Source organism: Numenius arquata, chromosome 11 (assembly GCF_964106895.1).
Source record: "Numenius arquata chromosome 11, bNumArq3.hap1.1, whole genome shotgun sequence".
Taxonomy (NCBI): domain Eukaryota; kingdom Metazoa; phylum Chordata; class Aves; order Charadriiformes; family Scolopacidae; genus Numenius; species Numenius arquata.
Window position 1 is genome coordinate 2,854,484 of NC_133586.1, and position 16,393 is coordinate 2,870,876.

Here is a 16,393-nt window from a genome sequence, read left to right on the forward strand (position 1 = left end):
GAACGGGTCCAGCGGAGGGCCACGAAGATGATCAGAGGGATGGAGCTCCTCCCCTATGAAGACAGGCTGAGAGAGCTGGGGTTGTTCAGCCTGGAGAATAGAAGGCTCCGGGGAGACCTCATAGCAGCCTTCCAGTATCTGAAGGGAGCCTACAGGAGAGCCGGAGAGGGACTCTTTGTCAGGAAATGTAGTGACAGGACAAGGGGTAACGGTTTTAAATTGGAAGAGGGGAGATTTAGATTAGATACCAGAAAGAAATTCTTTACTGTGAGGGTGGTGAAGCACTGGAACAGGTTGCCCAGGGAAGCTGTGGATGCCCCATCCCTGGAAGTGTTCAAGACCAGGCTGGATGGGGCTTTGAGCAACCTGCTCTAGTGGAGGTGTCCCTGCCCATGGCAGGGGGTTTGGAACTCGATGATCTTTAAGGTCCCTTCCAATTCTAACCATTCTATGATTCTATGATTCTATGAACTGGGCAAGGGAGCAGGGGCAGCCGCCTGCCTGTCTTTTCTTTAACCCCTTGCACTGGGATGTGCCCGGCCCTGGTTTCCTCATCAAACTTGACCCTGACCTGCAGACTGCCTGCTCATCTCAACCTTGGACTCATCCATTATTCCCACAGGCTTTGCTGGTGCTCTGGGCTCCTAGCCCATCCTGGCTGCCACCCCTACACTTGGGGACTGTGGGCTGTTGTCCTCAGCTCCCCGTCCTTGCTGTACCCTGCTCTGTGACACCCCAGCCATGCGCAGGTATCCTCTGTCCCCTGAGCTGGCATGTGGTCCTTTGTCTGGGAAAACAAGAAGTTTTGCCTGCTCCAGAAGCTGTCTGAAGGACGAACCTCTTTTCTTCCCACACATCTGTCCATAATTCCCATATGTGCCTGGGAGTGACCATAGCTCATGTGTCCAGTTGTCATTTGAGAAATCTTAGAATCACAGAATCATAGAATCATCTAGGTTGGAAGGGACCTTTAAGATCATCTAGTCCAACCATCAACCTAACTCTGATAAAAACCAAAAGAAAACCATCCAAAAAATATTCCCAAATTACTAAACTATGTCTCTAAGCACTATGTCAACCTGTCAGGTGGTATCTTGTACCACTCCATAGCACAACACCTCTTACGCCTCTTATGTTCCCCGTGTAGCAGTGCCTTCTCCCAGAATACCAACATGAGCTATGCCTGTATGGCATACATAAGCCCTAAAACAGAAGTGAGGCAAATAACGATAAAATCTGGCATTTCAAGCATGAATTAATAGATCACTGTAGAACCCCATTTAATGAGGGTGTATAAACCATGAGTTACTGCTCAACTCCATTACATACAGCTGCAGTGTAATGAAAGCCATTGTGTGGCTGGTAGTTAAGATTTGAGCCTTAATGGTTAGAAATGATGGCCTTGGTCTTTTTTTAGGTGTAATAGCTTCTTTATATTAAAGAGCATTCTCAAAAAAAAAAAAAAAAAAGATGTAAGAAACGGGCAGCATCGAATGGCAAGTTTCTTGCATTCTTGCTGCTCAGCAGATCTCCAGCCTGCCAGGCTTTACTGCACTCTCTCTTGCTGTCCAGGCAGTTCCCGGAGAGGCATCAGACACCTTGATCTGGTAATAGCCAACAAGGTGATACCTATATCTCCTTTCTGTATGTATAGATGCTGGTAGATGAAGTTGGGAGGTCATAATTAAAGGATCGGGTTTAGACCCCAAGACAGTCTTAATCTACACCAAGATCAGGAGGAAATTGGCCCTAAAATCAAAGAGCTGCAGTTTGCAAGCTGCCTTTCTTGCTGTCTCTGCCTTGCATTTTTTTTGGTGAACACATCCCAAATGCTGTTTCTCTCGTGCTTCTTTAGGATGGCAAGGAGTGGATTGCTCTATTCCGTGTTCAAGTGGCAGTTGGGGTCTTAACTGTAACCAGACATGCTACTGCACGAACGGAGCAGCCTGCAGGCCAGCTGATGGCTTTTGTCTCTGCTCACCTGGGTGGCAAGGGGACTACTGTGACCAGCCGTGTCCTGTAAGTACAACTGGGATGGTCTTGCATCCCCTTTAAAAACAGAGACCACATTGCTCTTCTAAATGTACAGTAGGTCAGTACCTCATTTTGTCTATGGATATCTGAAGGAAATCATGTGTAAATAACAGATGGGGGTTCTAGCAGTCAAGTAGATGCATTATACTTTGCATTATATTTTAACAGAGCGATTGCTGTGTTATCCACATTTTCTTGAACATCGTTTTTTAAAGTGATTCCTCATTTGGTTCTGTACAGAAATGTTAGGCACTGAGTTTTTTCTATCTTCTCTGTATGTTAATTTAAAAAAATGCGACTCAGCATTAAGAGGAACATGATAGATGATTTTGCACATTTTGGAACAAAAAACTGATTACTGAGAGACTCATTTATTTTTTTGAAGGATGGAACATATGGTCTTAATTGCAGTGAACGTTGTGACTGTAACCACGCAGATGGGTGTGATCCTGTCACCGGCTACTGCTGCTGTCTTGCGGGCTGGACAGGTAAAATTAGCAATTACCTTTGTGAACCTTGGGGGTTTTGTTGTTTTAGGGTTTGGGGGAGGAGGGGTGTGGTGGGTTGTTTTGCTTTGCTGTTGCATCAGTTACAGCACTGGACTTGTGACCGCAAACTTTTGAATAACAGATTCAGACAAGATCAGCTGAACTTACCCATATTTAAATTACTCATGATGGTGACAATAATTGGCATTCATTAAATTTGTATTCAGATTAGTTGAAGATGGCTCCAAACCTGGAGCCAGATGTTAGCCTTCTGTAAAAAGAATCCTCGGGAGGGATGCAGATCATCTGGAAATCCTGCGGAGTTTTTCTCCTTGAATAGCCCTTTCCATGGGGGTGCAGTTGTGGAGCAGTGAATCCCGAGACCATCACACCTGGGGATGCAGAAAGGTGTTTCCTGAATGCTAAGAGTCATTACAGCTGCTCCATCGTACAAAACCCAGTTGTCTTTAGGCTTTTCCCATTTTCCCATGCTTCTTGTCCCAGAGAAGGGTAGTTACGGAGAGCAGATTAATGCTGGTTTGACAAAGAGTTCTCATGATTACACGGAGGCAGAGAGGAATATTCAGTGACGTCGGAGAGTCCAGGCTGGAGATCTCGGTACAATCAGACCTGCACTTGACTCCATACTGATCTGTCTCTTTGCCAGCTTTTGACAGCCTGCATAACAGCAGCAGGGAGCACGTTATTGACCCGACCAGTATTTCACACTTAGCTGCCTAAAATGCTGGTTAATCTCCCTCAGCTCTCTGTAGAGGCCCTGGAGGGAAATAAACTTATATTTTTGCCCATAACTGCAGAACCACCAGTAGCACTGACAATCAAAATGCATTTGTATTAACTCATTTGGGAAATGTAATTGTTTTTCAAAGAAGCACAAGTTGGAAGAATGCACGGAGCAAGGCAGGCTTATCGGGCAGCCAACATTTGGGATACCGTCACCTTACCCCTTCATTTGTGCTTTAAACCAATGCATGCCCTTCCAGTTCTAATGGAGAGAACATCACCACAGCCACTCAGCTCCTAGAAGCATGAAACGAAAGCAACGAAACTATACCTCGAATGTACAATGGGAAAAATCTTTTTAGAATGTAATAAAATGCAAACATAGGAAGTTCTGCACACTGCTTACAACAAAGCTACTTTTCGAAGATACTGGGCATGCACCCCTGAAAAGGGCATTTTTCCTGCAAGAAAATCCATTTTATAAGCTCACTAATATCCCCTTCTCCAGCTTGAATTCTTCACTCACTGGACTGCATTCATCTTTCTTTGAGCCTCTTTACCATCAATATATCCATCTATCAGCCTTTAAACCTCTACTCTCCATTATTGCTGATCATCAAAGAAACAGTTGGTAGGCTTTCCTGTAGTTATTGTGAGTTTCTTCAAGGGACTAAATGGTTTTTAAAAGTACAGTAAATTAAAGAGATATATTTATACACATTTACTTTAAAAGTTTATTGCATGTGTGGATATAGCATTCCAGAAGAAGCTGCAGAAAATGTACTTTGCAGACAATGCAGACTAAAGGTGGGGCTTTTTCTCAAAATAATTTGCAAGAAATACTCTGTACTTACTCCCATGCACATCTGTAAATGTACATCAAATGCAGATACAAATTGCTCAAAGCAGAGGTAAGAATAATTCCTGCAATATCCTTCTTTTTTTTTTTTTTTTTTTTTTAATTTCCATGTTGGGCAGGATAAATGTATATTAACTTGCAAGGGACTTACTGCAAACTAAGCACTTCATCCTTCAGTGTGCTCCTGCGGTTCTGGAACTCCCTTCTGCAGGGAGGAAAATACTACGTTAGTATTCGGGACCAGGTTGGAGTTGAGACGTCGACAGGGCCATGTAAGGTGTGCACTGGAGATGTTGATAGACAGACAGAGCCAACACGTGTTTTGTCAATTCTGCTTCCAATGTTTTTTCCACTTGGCTTAGCACCAGACACAAGGATAAATTCTGCTCATACTAGTTTGAAAGTACATAATTTAAGAAACTCTTCAGCTAGATAATTATATTTTCATATTAAGGAGTATGGCATCGGTGAAAGATTAATCTTATCTGTAGCTGTTGTGAACTGGGCCATGATGTGTATTGCAGTGCATTTTATAAATATGACATGATAAATAATTCAGGCTTAAATTTTTGCTTTCGGAATTTGGTACTAATTAGGCATGGCCTGAAAAAGATCAGAAAAGTTCAGGATCATGGAACATCTGAAGGTTTTCCTGCCCGCTCGCAGCAGATGGAGAATTCACGTGGCTTTCTGATCCTAATAGCCACAAAACTTCATCTGAAACAGCATATTCTGTATGTTCATCCCACACGTGGGACTCCCTCTTGATGTCAATGTTCTATGTAAAGATCAAGGGGAAGACTGAACCCAATTTCTTTAAAGTAGTTTTCAAGTTGTTACCGATATAAACCTTCAGAGACTGATAGATGGTAGGAGCATGGAGGAAGACTGGGAAAAGAAGAAAAAAGGCATGTAAGGAGTAGCACACAATGTAAGTTAATAGCAGTCTACCATCCTTTAATTATGTTATGACTGCCACCCATCAAGATTTATTCAGGACCATGCCCTTCCTTGTGTACCAGCTGGGGGAAGGTAATTTTTGGGAGCTGAGTGTACCTGGCAGAGGGGAAGATGATGAAGAGATTCCCACACATCAGCCAGGAGATCACAAAGCTGTGCAAACCAGCTGCATGCATAAATAAGCACACTGGCAACAAGCTGCTTAGAGATGTACATACACAGTTTCGATTAAGTCCAGTGGGGAATTACACGTGTGAGGCCAAAGGCAGAAGTTAGATGAGATCTAAAGTTGATTGCGCCCTGTCATTCGTGCTGAAAATTACCCACCCAGGTACACGGGCACTTGTGTCACCAATGGCTTTGTGGATAGCATGGCAAGCGTAATATTTGTGCATAAAAGACGAAAACCACGTTGGCAAAAGGCTCTCTCGTGATACAAGCCAAGTGAAACTTGTTCAAGCGTTGGCCAAAATGGGATCTGTGACCTGCTGACACAACGCAGAGCTGAATTTTCCTCCACGTGAAGGAAATGTCAGATGCAATAACAACAAGGGCTCAGCCTTGCACTGGATGGAGTTCTCCAGCTTGCCCCAGAGCTGCATACGCGTAACCTGACATATATTAATAGTACCCCTGAAATCAAAAGAAGACGTGCTCATAGCTATTGCCAGGTTAAAAAGGAAAAGTGTCGCCCCCAGCAGGATCAAGACTTGACTCATTAGACTGATTGTTTTCTAAAGATTAATAAGAGTGTCTCTTACTCCAAATCTGCCATCCGTTTTAGATACATATCACTGCTGTCCTTCAGCTCTAGGCCTGTGTGTGTGTGTGCACACAGAGACCTTAAAGCTCCCAACATACCAGTCATTTGTGGAAGAGGAGTTCACAGAATCACAGGATCTTCTAGGTTGGAAGGGACCTTCAAGATCATCTTGTCCAACCATCAACCTAACTGACAAAAATAAACACCCACAAAACAACAAAATGCAACACCATCACTAAACCATGTCTCCCAGCACCACGTCAACCTGTCTTTTGAACACTTCCAGGGATGGTGCCTCAACCACCTCCCTGGGCAGCCCATTCCAATGTCTGATAACCCTTTCAGTGAAAAAAGTTTTCCTAATATCCAGCCTGAACCTCCCCTGGCGCAACTTGAGGCCGTTTCCTCTTGTCCTGTCGTCTGTGACTTGGCAGAAGAGACCGACCCCCCCCGGCTACACCCTCCTTTCAGGGAGTTGTAGAGAGCGAGAAGGTCTCCCCTCAGCCTCCTTTTCTCCAGGCTGAATAACCCTAGTTCCCTCAGCCGCTCCTCATAAGACTTGTGCTCCAGACCCCTCACAAGTTATCTTGTCTACATTCAGGTTAAAATGAAAACGCTTGAAAATGGAGTGCTTTGGTGCTAATTGCATTTGGTTCATTAGGGATCTTGCACATGCTGAATCCTCAGAGAGAATGGAAGTGCAGAAAAGCTGCGTGGTGGAGCGTTTCCTGGAAGTCCTTTGCAAGCAAACAGGTCCTAGAGAAGCAGGCATCAGTTTCATCTCGCCCAGATGCAACCTCCTCTCCTGGATGCTCAGTGACAGTGATAAGGTCCTAAGTTTCACTTAGGCTCCTCTTAAGAAATAACCTGAAACCAGACAGAAAAGGACAGGATGCCCTGGCAGCCTCGCTGGGTGGGTGAGAAGCTGGGGAGAACATGGGGAGACAACGTTCCTCTCTTAGGTGTAATGCTAATGCCACAGCTCCTGCTAAGCCTTTCGGGTTTGGCAAACTGAACTGCAGAGCCCATCAGCGTGGTCCTCTCTCCTCAAGGTGGCTGCTGGCAGCATGTTTCCTACCAGAAATGCCTTCCTCGTGGGTAGCAACTGGTTATTACTGCACAGCCTTTAGCTGGTTCACTCGGTACAACCCTCAATAATTAAATTGCCCATAGCCGCTGGCCTGGCCTGTGATTTCTGGAGGTGCTCCCTGTGTGCGTGGCCTGAGCCAGATTAGCAGGGCTCTCTGGGGAGCCAGGCGCAGCCATCGCTCATCCCGTCTCCAGGGCCCAAATCCGGCCGTTTTCACAGTCAGACATCCCGCTCGCAAAGAGATTACAGAAAAGAAAGCTACAGGCCCGGCTGAGACTCACAGCAAGCTCATTTCCTCCCTGTAACGAGTCAATGCGCTTCAAGTTAATTGTGGCAGTGTGTATTTTGTTAACCTTTCAGATATTACAGTGGGATTAAATAGGAAGCGATCTGCAGGGGGATATATTCCATTTCTGTAAATGTTAAGGTCAGTTAAAATCCTGTTTATCTGAATTCCTTTAATCTGAAATGCTGTCTTATCCGAATCTTGGTTCTGTCTTTCCTTTTTTTTTGTATCACTCTGGTTTTTATAGAACGCTGCAGTTGCGATGCTATCTCAATTATCCCCTGAACTTGTCTACTGGGTAGCTTTTCTGAATATCTGAAGTTTAGTCAGTACATTTTAGCATCCCAAAAAGGTGCGGGGAAAATGGAATGCTCTGCAGTTGTAAGATGGAAAATATAGACGTGTCCATCCCCGTAGTTAATTTTAAAAGAACTCCTCATAGATTTTCCATAATTAATCAGGATGGCAAATGGAGATGATACGTGGTGGTGAGGAAGAAATATCTTGTAATCGTCGGTACTTTTCACCTTCAGGCTTCATTCATGTCTCCTAAGAGCAGCCTCCCTCTTTGCTGTTACATACGGGAAATCAAAATATATATTTCACTGTCCTTTACAACCTCAATAATTTTCATACGTTGCCAGCAACATAAACCCTAATTGTCTCTTATCATGTCCAGAAATATTGTACAGTAGTTGTGGTAGTCTCGAGTTGCAGGGATTTCCACGAGTGATTGTGTAAGCGAGTTAATGGGGTCAGGAATTGTCGGCTGGGCACAGATAAGGTGAGCTTTGAGGAATGAGACTTCTCGTTTGTGAGAATTTGCAGGCTGCGAGTGACATCTGCACTGTCACTCAAACACAGAACCGTGTTTTTTCCCTCCTGTGGACACATTAATTCAGTAAAACTGATAAGCCCGTTACTCAAGGGAAGGCCTTTTTGAATTTTAAAGAAACAGTGACCACTTTGACGGTGAGCTCTAAGGTATTTCTAACTTCAGTTTTTCTGACTTCTTTGCAAGGTGGTGGTATATCTTTGAATTAAAAAAAAACCCCACCTTTCCATCAAATGCATTTTATTTGTATTAATATGACTTTTCTTTCCATCGCAGCAGTATCCAGTTTGTAAGTTAGGGGCAGATCCTGTCCTCAGCTCTACGAAGCTGAAGCCAAAATAATTCTATTGTCATTAATAGATCAACTCCAAGAGCATACTAATATAATCGGTAGCTGACTTCTCCACACATCTTTAAAACCATAAAAAGTCTAGGGCTTGTTGTATACACCTACAGGTTTTTACCTGAAGAGATCGACAGTATTTTAGAATTTGTAATGTTGTGGGTTGGCTTTTTTTTTTAACATCAGACTGTTTCGTACTCTCGTGGTTTCTAATACAAAGCCTAAAATATCAGAGTGAAGCAATAGTAAGTGCCTATTAAACATGTATTTTCTAGATGTCTAATCCCATTATCTAAACCATATTTTGCACTTATCACTTTTGGCAGTCTTATCCCAGATTTTTAAATTAATAATTTATTTCTGTGATTATTCTGTATCCTTACATTAGCTTTAAACAGACAGAAAAACTAGACATTTTTAGAGTCAGTCTAAAATGGTGCATTTTAGCCTCTCTTCTGGCCTCTGCCTTTCAAATGTGAAAATCTTTTCCATATGAAAAGGTATGCTTACTCTCCGGATTCGACAAGCGCCCTTTAGTCTATGAATGTAGCATAAGCTTATTAGAAATTAGCTTTAATTTTTCATTGACTTAATTTCAAGTGAGTTGATAAGATTTTAATGTCAGGCTGTGCTTAAAAATTCTCTCTTTGACAAGAACCTTTAAGTATGGTTCCTGCTGATCTAGGGCTAATTTTCAAAAATATGAATTATGAAGTTATATCAAAGACTTCATTGATGTCCTGACATTAATTATGTCTGGGCATTCCTTGGCAGATATCTAGGGGGCTTCAGATTTTCATCTAAGTGAGGTTTAGTTGTGTTTGTCCTGTGCCAGATTTAGTACATATTTCACCTTTTGTGAAATCAGTTGGATTTTTGCCACTCATTCAAGTGGGAGTTGGATCAGACCCTTAGACTATAATTAGAACCTGCAGTAAGCCTACTGCTAAACTTAAGCGTGCATGCAAATGATTGCAGCATTAGTCTTGTAAACGCAGAGGAGATACAACTTCATTTATCTTTATACTTATTTTTGGTTTTATTTTTTCACTTATTAAAAGACAGCTTTTAAATGTATGTGAAAAGACATAGCTTGGATGGTATCCTGGGTTACGCTAATTTAATGGGTTCTGAAAAATGGCACTTGATGGTAGAGATACTCGGCCATTCTCCATTTCAATATGGAGGCATTCTATATATAAGCTTGGCTGTGTGCACAATACCTTCACCTATAAATAAATGTGGGCGAGAAGCGGTGAAAAATTATTTGTGAACATTTCAGCAGACTAAACACTGGATGCTGGCATGCTGTGTGGGAAAAAAGAAAAAGGAAAGATCATTCAGTAAAGAGCCAGCAAGCTAACATGTTGTATATATGTGTTACTGGTGGAACGTTTGCAGTGACAAATGGTGTAAGTATCTTCCTTCCCATTCTACACGAAGGAGAAAAGGTTGAATTTCAGTCAGCGTTATTGAACACGAAAAGGCTTGTGCACATTCGGTTGTACAACAGCTCTTGCTAAGCCCCGTCCTTAGCTCATGGCTTTGCTTGGGGGCTTGAATGCTGACGCCAGGACAGCAATAGAGAAATACAGTTTTTCCCACTTACAAGTTCCTCCCTCCTGTTTACCTGCTAGAAGTCTGCTTGGATCTTTCCCAGGTTTCTCTTCCTTCTTGGCCTGAAACCACGTCCAGAGCTTGAGAGGTAGTAGGAAGGAAGCGTCCTAAAGGGGAAGGAGGACTGCACAGGGTTTGACTCCTTTTAGTACTATTTTCTCCAAGATCTGCCCTTTCTTTTAGTGGGAACTTTTCTCCCTGTTATGCCGCACCCGGGAGAATATCCTGCAGCAAAGGGAACCGGATGATCCCTAATTTTAGCAAACATTTTGACTCATTCAATTTCTTGTGAGGTAGGTCTCTTGCCTCAAAAGCTTTTATTGCACAGATTCCCTGAGTTGGATGATTCATATCTGGAGTTTTCTCTAGATAATTAAAAATAGGGGTAGGATTAGTGCTCCACAGAGGTGCATTAGCCTGTAAGTATATTACTTTCAGAAAAACACTTACATTAATGGGTGCATAAATCGCACATGCAATGATGAGAGAAGAGACAATTTAGAATTTTTCACTGGCTGTAGGGAAAGGCTTATTCTTCATTATTTAGGACCTTATCATTTCGACTGACGGTTTGTTACCCACAGGGGTCGCCCCTCCGAAGCCCACCAGGGAGCAGCGCTCGGCAAGGTAGGCAAGGGCTCCACTGCATCTGTTTGAGAAAAAATTCAGAGTTGGGGAAGTATTTTAAGAACACCACAAAAGTTCATAGATAATGTGAATGAGGCTGCCGTTATCTCTGTTGAATAGTTTCACTATATAAAAACAAAAATAGCTTATTTGCAGACTGGATGAGCAGCTATCAATTCTTAATGTTTCCATTTAATTTTATGAGCGATCCCTTTATGTTTTCTTCTATCTGCTGCCCTCCCCAAGCAGATTTTCTCGTTCTTCAGCATCCTTAAATGCTGAGCTGTCATGAATTGTGCTGTGGTGTTTCAGGCTGGATCTAAGTCAAATACTTCAGGCTTTGCCTCAGGTAGGAATAAATATGAAGATGCAAAAAGTGATAGAAAAGCATCAAGTATTCTTTATGAACTCCAGTTCATACGCTGTCATAACACCTTCTGAACAGCTGATCCAGAGTTAATCGGACAGTTGTTTCTTATGTTCTTATTGAATTTTCTTTTACCTTTTATAGGCTGAAGCAGTAAAATATTCACTACTTAGGAAAGCACGCTGATCTAGTTTCAAATACAAAGCTGATTTAAATGGAATTTATAGGGAAAACGTAAGCGTAACAGCAATACGAGCCCTGAGGAAAGAGAATAAGGTTAAAGAAAACGTGAACATATGATTATAGAAATCATTATTGGAAATCAATGTATGAGTTAGGAGGCCAAGGCAAGAATTCCAGTGGATTCTGGTCTCGATCCTGGCAGGACAACCCCACGCCAGGGCTGACGGCTTGGTGGGAGATGTGCTACAACTGCCGAAGGGATCACTGCGGGTGGGATAGCCCTGCGTGACAGAGACCGGAGGGACGGTATCACCCACAGGAGCAGTCCGTTCTAGAGATCACATTCAGTGATACATTCCCATACCTCTTTTCAGTACAATCAAGTGCTTGCAGGCTCACTTCCTGCAATTACGTATCTAAAATAGCCTTGCAGCTGTAATCATCAGGCTGTTTTCTGCTATTGAGGCAGTACTGCTGCTGTTGTGGTTTTGCCACCATGTACCGTGTCAACAGGTAGACGGACCACCGTTAAGAATTAGTAGTGCTGGAGACAAAAGCTACCAGGCGTTCCAGATCAAAGCCAAGCGTGACTCACCAAACTTCAGGCCTCCACTGTATTGCCTGCATAAATCCAGTTCCTATTTATGCATAAAAAGCAGTTCTTTCCAAAGCTATTCAAATGCCAGAAATAAGAGATTATTATGACTTCATGTCATGTTGAAAGACAGGTGGAGGAGAGCACAATGTTTGTGTTGGATTCAAATGTCTGCTGAAATCATTCCTGTCATTGCTAATTGATGTTGCATCTGTCTTTAGATTGTGACTATTGGGGGAAAAAAAAAAAGCTGAAGATCTTATTCAGAGAAATAATTACAGTTGTACACTGGTAGATATAAAATTAAAGTACATGGGGGGAAGGGAGCTACATCCTATAATTTATCAAATTCCTACATCCCTGAAAAATAATTAGATGCTGGGCAGCATGCAGGCCCTGCTGCGGAGGCTACTGTCAAGGGGATAGCAGTGGTCAGAAATAGGCCACTGGTTCTCATTTATTCCATCCATTTTTGCTCTTCTATTGCGTTTGGAGTATTAGTTCCCAGCTATCTAGAGACAAGGCAGAAAAACAATGGCAGGCTTTAATAAGAGCTAGAGACTTAATCCCCAAGCATGAGTGCAGTTGCACAAGTAAGCTGGAAAGGGAAAAAAGGGAATTCTACTTATGTCTGCCTTTAAGGAATTTCACCCTCCAAAGTCCTTCAGTATGATACAGTTACAGGCAGTGCTAAATCTGCATTAATTAGACAAACTTTCATTGGAGCCATTGAAGATTATTAATGGAAGCAGTATATGAAGTAGCTCTTCAACAGGTGCCTTACATCCCAGTTGTATGGCTTGGCTGGGTTTTTTGCTTTTTCTTTTTCTTGTTCCTGTTCTACGATGGTTGTGTGGATGTTAGCTGGTCTTTCACAGCCCAGTTTGTAAATTTTAATGCAAAGAAACAACTTCATCTGGTAAAAATTTATGCTGCTCCAGGTAAACTGGACACAAGCTTATCATAGAATCATAGAATGATTAGAGTTGGAAGGGACCTTAAAGATCATCGAGTTCCAAACCCCCTGCCATGGGCAGGGACACCTCCACTAGAGCAGGTTGCCCAAAGCCCCATCCAACCTGGCTTTGAACCCCTCCAGGGATGGGGCATCCACAACTTCCCTGGGCAACCTGTTCCAGTGCTTCACCACCCTCACAGTAAAGAATTTCTTCCTAATATCTAATCTAAATCTCCCCTCTTTCAGTTTAAAACCATTACCCCTCGTCCTATCACCACCCTCCCTGATAAAGAGTCCCTCCCCATCTCTCCTGTAGGCCCCCTTTAGGTGCTGGAAGGCTTATATCATATCATATATCGTATGATATAAGCTTATATCATATCAAGTCACCAGATACACACTTCTCTAGGCACTATGCAGCAGAACGGGGCTAGAATATATGATCTATATTATTACCCTACGACATATGTGACTTGATGAGTTTCTGTCAGCCAGAGCTCTTGCCAGACATGCTTCCTCCTCTACCTCTATCCTTGCCGCTTTCCTTTATCAAGATACACTCTTCAACTCTGCATTGGAGGATCCCTGCACAACCCAACTGCTTCACCCTCAGCAAATCTGTGCTCGAGGTACACCAGATACCCCCGATGCCCCAGGCAGCAGTAGCTTTGCTACTTGGTAGTAAACTATCCTGGAAGGACCCTTAAGGAGAAAGAGATCCCTGTGTAGGTGTCCCTTAAAAGAGTGCAGTCATGATTTTCTGGTGGGTTAAGTTTCTTCCAGATTGTGTTTTTCACAGCAGACACAACAGCAATTCAGGCGCTTAGTACTATTTTTCCTACCCGCTATGTGTACAAAGGGAGACAGAGTGGGAAGGGGACGTGAAGACACTCCTGGGACAGTCAGCGAAATTCCATGTACAGCGAAATTCCAAAGGAACGGCAGTGAAAATCCTACTGGAGAGCAGAGAGTGTTTGCAGAAATCCAGTACCCCAAATCCACTCCAGGGAGGTTTTGTGGTTAATTTTTCCAGTCTGAATTAAAAGCCACAGCAGACTCTGCTCTTACCTTGGCTCTGACTTACTGCACGAGAGCGCAAATGTCCTGTGCCCACGTACAGGGGGTAACTATAATTTTATGTAAGTTATGTGAATTTCATTTACAATTCACCCCCAGAACATTGTTTAAGAAGGTCTTGGATGTGTAATTTCATCCTAGTATCTGCAATTGTGAACCACAGCCCCAGGCAGTAAGATAATTTCCTGGTATCTAGGCAATAGAGTTTATGTATAGAACTGCTTCCTGCAGCTTCAAGGACTTATTCTTCTGATAGTTGTCTTTCTAATTTCTACATCGTGCTTGTGAAACAAGGAATTTGTTCATAAATTAGGAATCTGTGGTTGTAACAGGAGATAATACAGAGATGTGTCGACTTCAGCATTTTTTATGTTTCTGGAAATTGAAAACTAATTGCTTATCAGAAACGTTCATCAGCAAGTTCCTAAGTAAATATTAAAGTTTTACGTTAAAGGAGCTTGCTGGTTCACTGACTCTGGTTGTAAAGTAGCTGGGAGGGATGGACTCCCCCTCCATACACTGTGGAGTTAGGGAATTGTAAAATTAAGGTGGGTTTTTTTAGTACAATTCCATAAGACATGCATGTCCAGATGCAATTTTAACTTCTCATTTACATTTGCAATTCAATGTGTGGAGGAGCCTCCAAAAATGAAGTCTTCCATGAGAATTAACTTAGAGTAATATAAAGTAATAAAAATTGATTGCAGCACCTTCTTGGTTGTCTTCTGAAAAACTATAAATAAATAACCGTTATAATGGGCGTCAGTGTCTTCTAGAAGGTTTCCTTTCCCCCCCTTTACATTTTGTTACAACAATCAGCTTCACAATGACTCATTGCCTTCGTTAGGAGCGGGAAGACATCCCTCATTATTCATTACTAAAGGAAGGACTTTGCTGCTGCAAAGAACAGCCCTGGCATTCTAATGCAGCTACCTTTCAACAGAAGGGAGTCAATGTCATTCTTCCCCAAATTTTGCCAAAAGAGACAAGAAATAATGCTGTTTAATTGTCTCCGTTTATAAATAGCCCATTCACAATGAGAGAATTGTATTTTTAATACTGCAGTCAGGAGGAAAAAACACACATTTTTCTACATTTGTGTCTGAATTTCATTTCTGGGAGCTCGTGCTGAGACTCTCAAAACTATAAATGATCATATATATTTATGTATAAATATGAAATGTATTTATTTATTTACGATTTATTGCATGACTTTAATTACAGGCTCCTGTAGATGTATTACATAAATGCACACACAAAGCATTTACTGTTTAAGTAATCCAAGGACATATTTGATTTCAAAGGGAGTAGGGAAGACTGTATTAAAATAATTGTTTTTCTTGATTTTACTAATACATGTGTTCCTTGTCCCTTTATGCATTCCTTTTTTTTTTCAGATTTATTTACTTAGATATTAAGGGATTGAGCTTGTATTATGTTTTTACTGTATTTTAATGTGTTTTTTATTAAGCTCTACTGCATAGACCATGCCTCTTTATAAATAAAGCTATGATCATGTATTACTAGAAACCCCATTTCAAACTGTACTTTTGCCAGACTCGATTAAGATTTTCTAGGAAGGGACATTATAATTGTGTGATTAATCTTCAGAAAAGGGAAATTTTGGCTCTGCAGTATTTCTTACTGTATTAAGTTCAGAGATTTATAAAACCAACTTGAAACTGCACTGTAAGTGTGTTTATAATGACTTTTAGCTGATTTAATAATCCTCGAAGTTTGGTGACTGTACAGATCACAGCCTCACAAATACAGTCGATTACCTGTAGCATCCAGATGAAGTTATCAGAGGTGGAGGAAATTACTTGGGATTGTATTTCTCCTTAGCGAGGCACTAATCCAACCGCCGGCTGAGGCTGGAGCTCTCAGAGCCCTCGTCTGCATTTATCCCATTATGCAGTGGGGACATGTGCATGGACGATAAAGAACATCTTCATGTTCAAAGTCTGGCTGGGGCATGGGGATGCCATCAGATCTTGGTGGCGCAGTTGTAAGGCACCCGGTGTGACAATGTTGTTAGGAAAATTTTCAGGCCAGTCTGTGATTCATTTTTTTTCTGTTGCTATCAGTGTCTACAGTGTGCTGCTGCTAATGCCGCTCCCTGCAGCTGGCAGTGCTTAATGTTTCCCTTAGTTCATGATCCTGCAAACCTTTTTCATTCCAAGGAGCCCTTGATCATGCAAATAGCCCTGCTAATTGCAGGTATTGGTACTGTCTTATCCCAGTGGAGTAAGAGCATCTCGGACAAGTAATGGTGTGCGTGATCAAATCCTTAGATTATATTTATATGTGACAAGCCGTGGCACAAGGTTGTTTTTAAAAGTCACCAGTTAAAACAAAACCAGTTGAAACAATGCCAGAAGCCTCATGTTAAGCTTTCTGGCTGTGTGCTTCCTTCAGTGTTTCCAAGCTTTGCTTTTCATAATAATAAATATCAAACAACAACCCTGGGAATCACTGGGAGCTGGATTGGCAGGTCTCAGTCTCCATTTAAAATGCAAATGATCAGCCTGTGCCCACATATGGCCACTTGCTAGATCAGAACTCGG

General features: G+C 42.2%; 1 protein-coding gene across 2 annotated transcripts in view; it reads left to right on the forward strand.

Annotated features, from left to right (window-relative positions):
* MEGF11 (multiple EGF like domains 11) overlaps positions 1–16,393 on the forward strand; it is a 212,456-nt gene that overhangs the window by 149,863 nt on the left and 46,200 nt on the right. For both annotated transcript variants that reach the window (XM_074155366.1, XM_074155367.1), the window contains exons 11-12: positions 1,856–2,019; positions 2,420–2,522. In XM_074155366.1, coding sequence (XP_074011467.1) covers positions 1,856–2,019; positions 2,420–2,522 — 267 coding nt within the window. The remainder of the gene's footprint in view (positions 1–1,855; positions 2,020–2,419; positions 2,523–16,393) is intronic.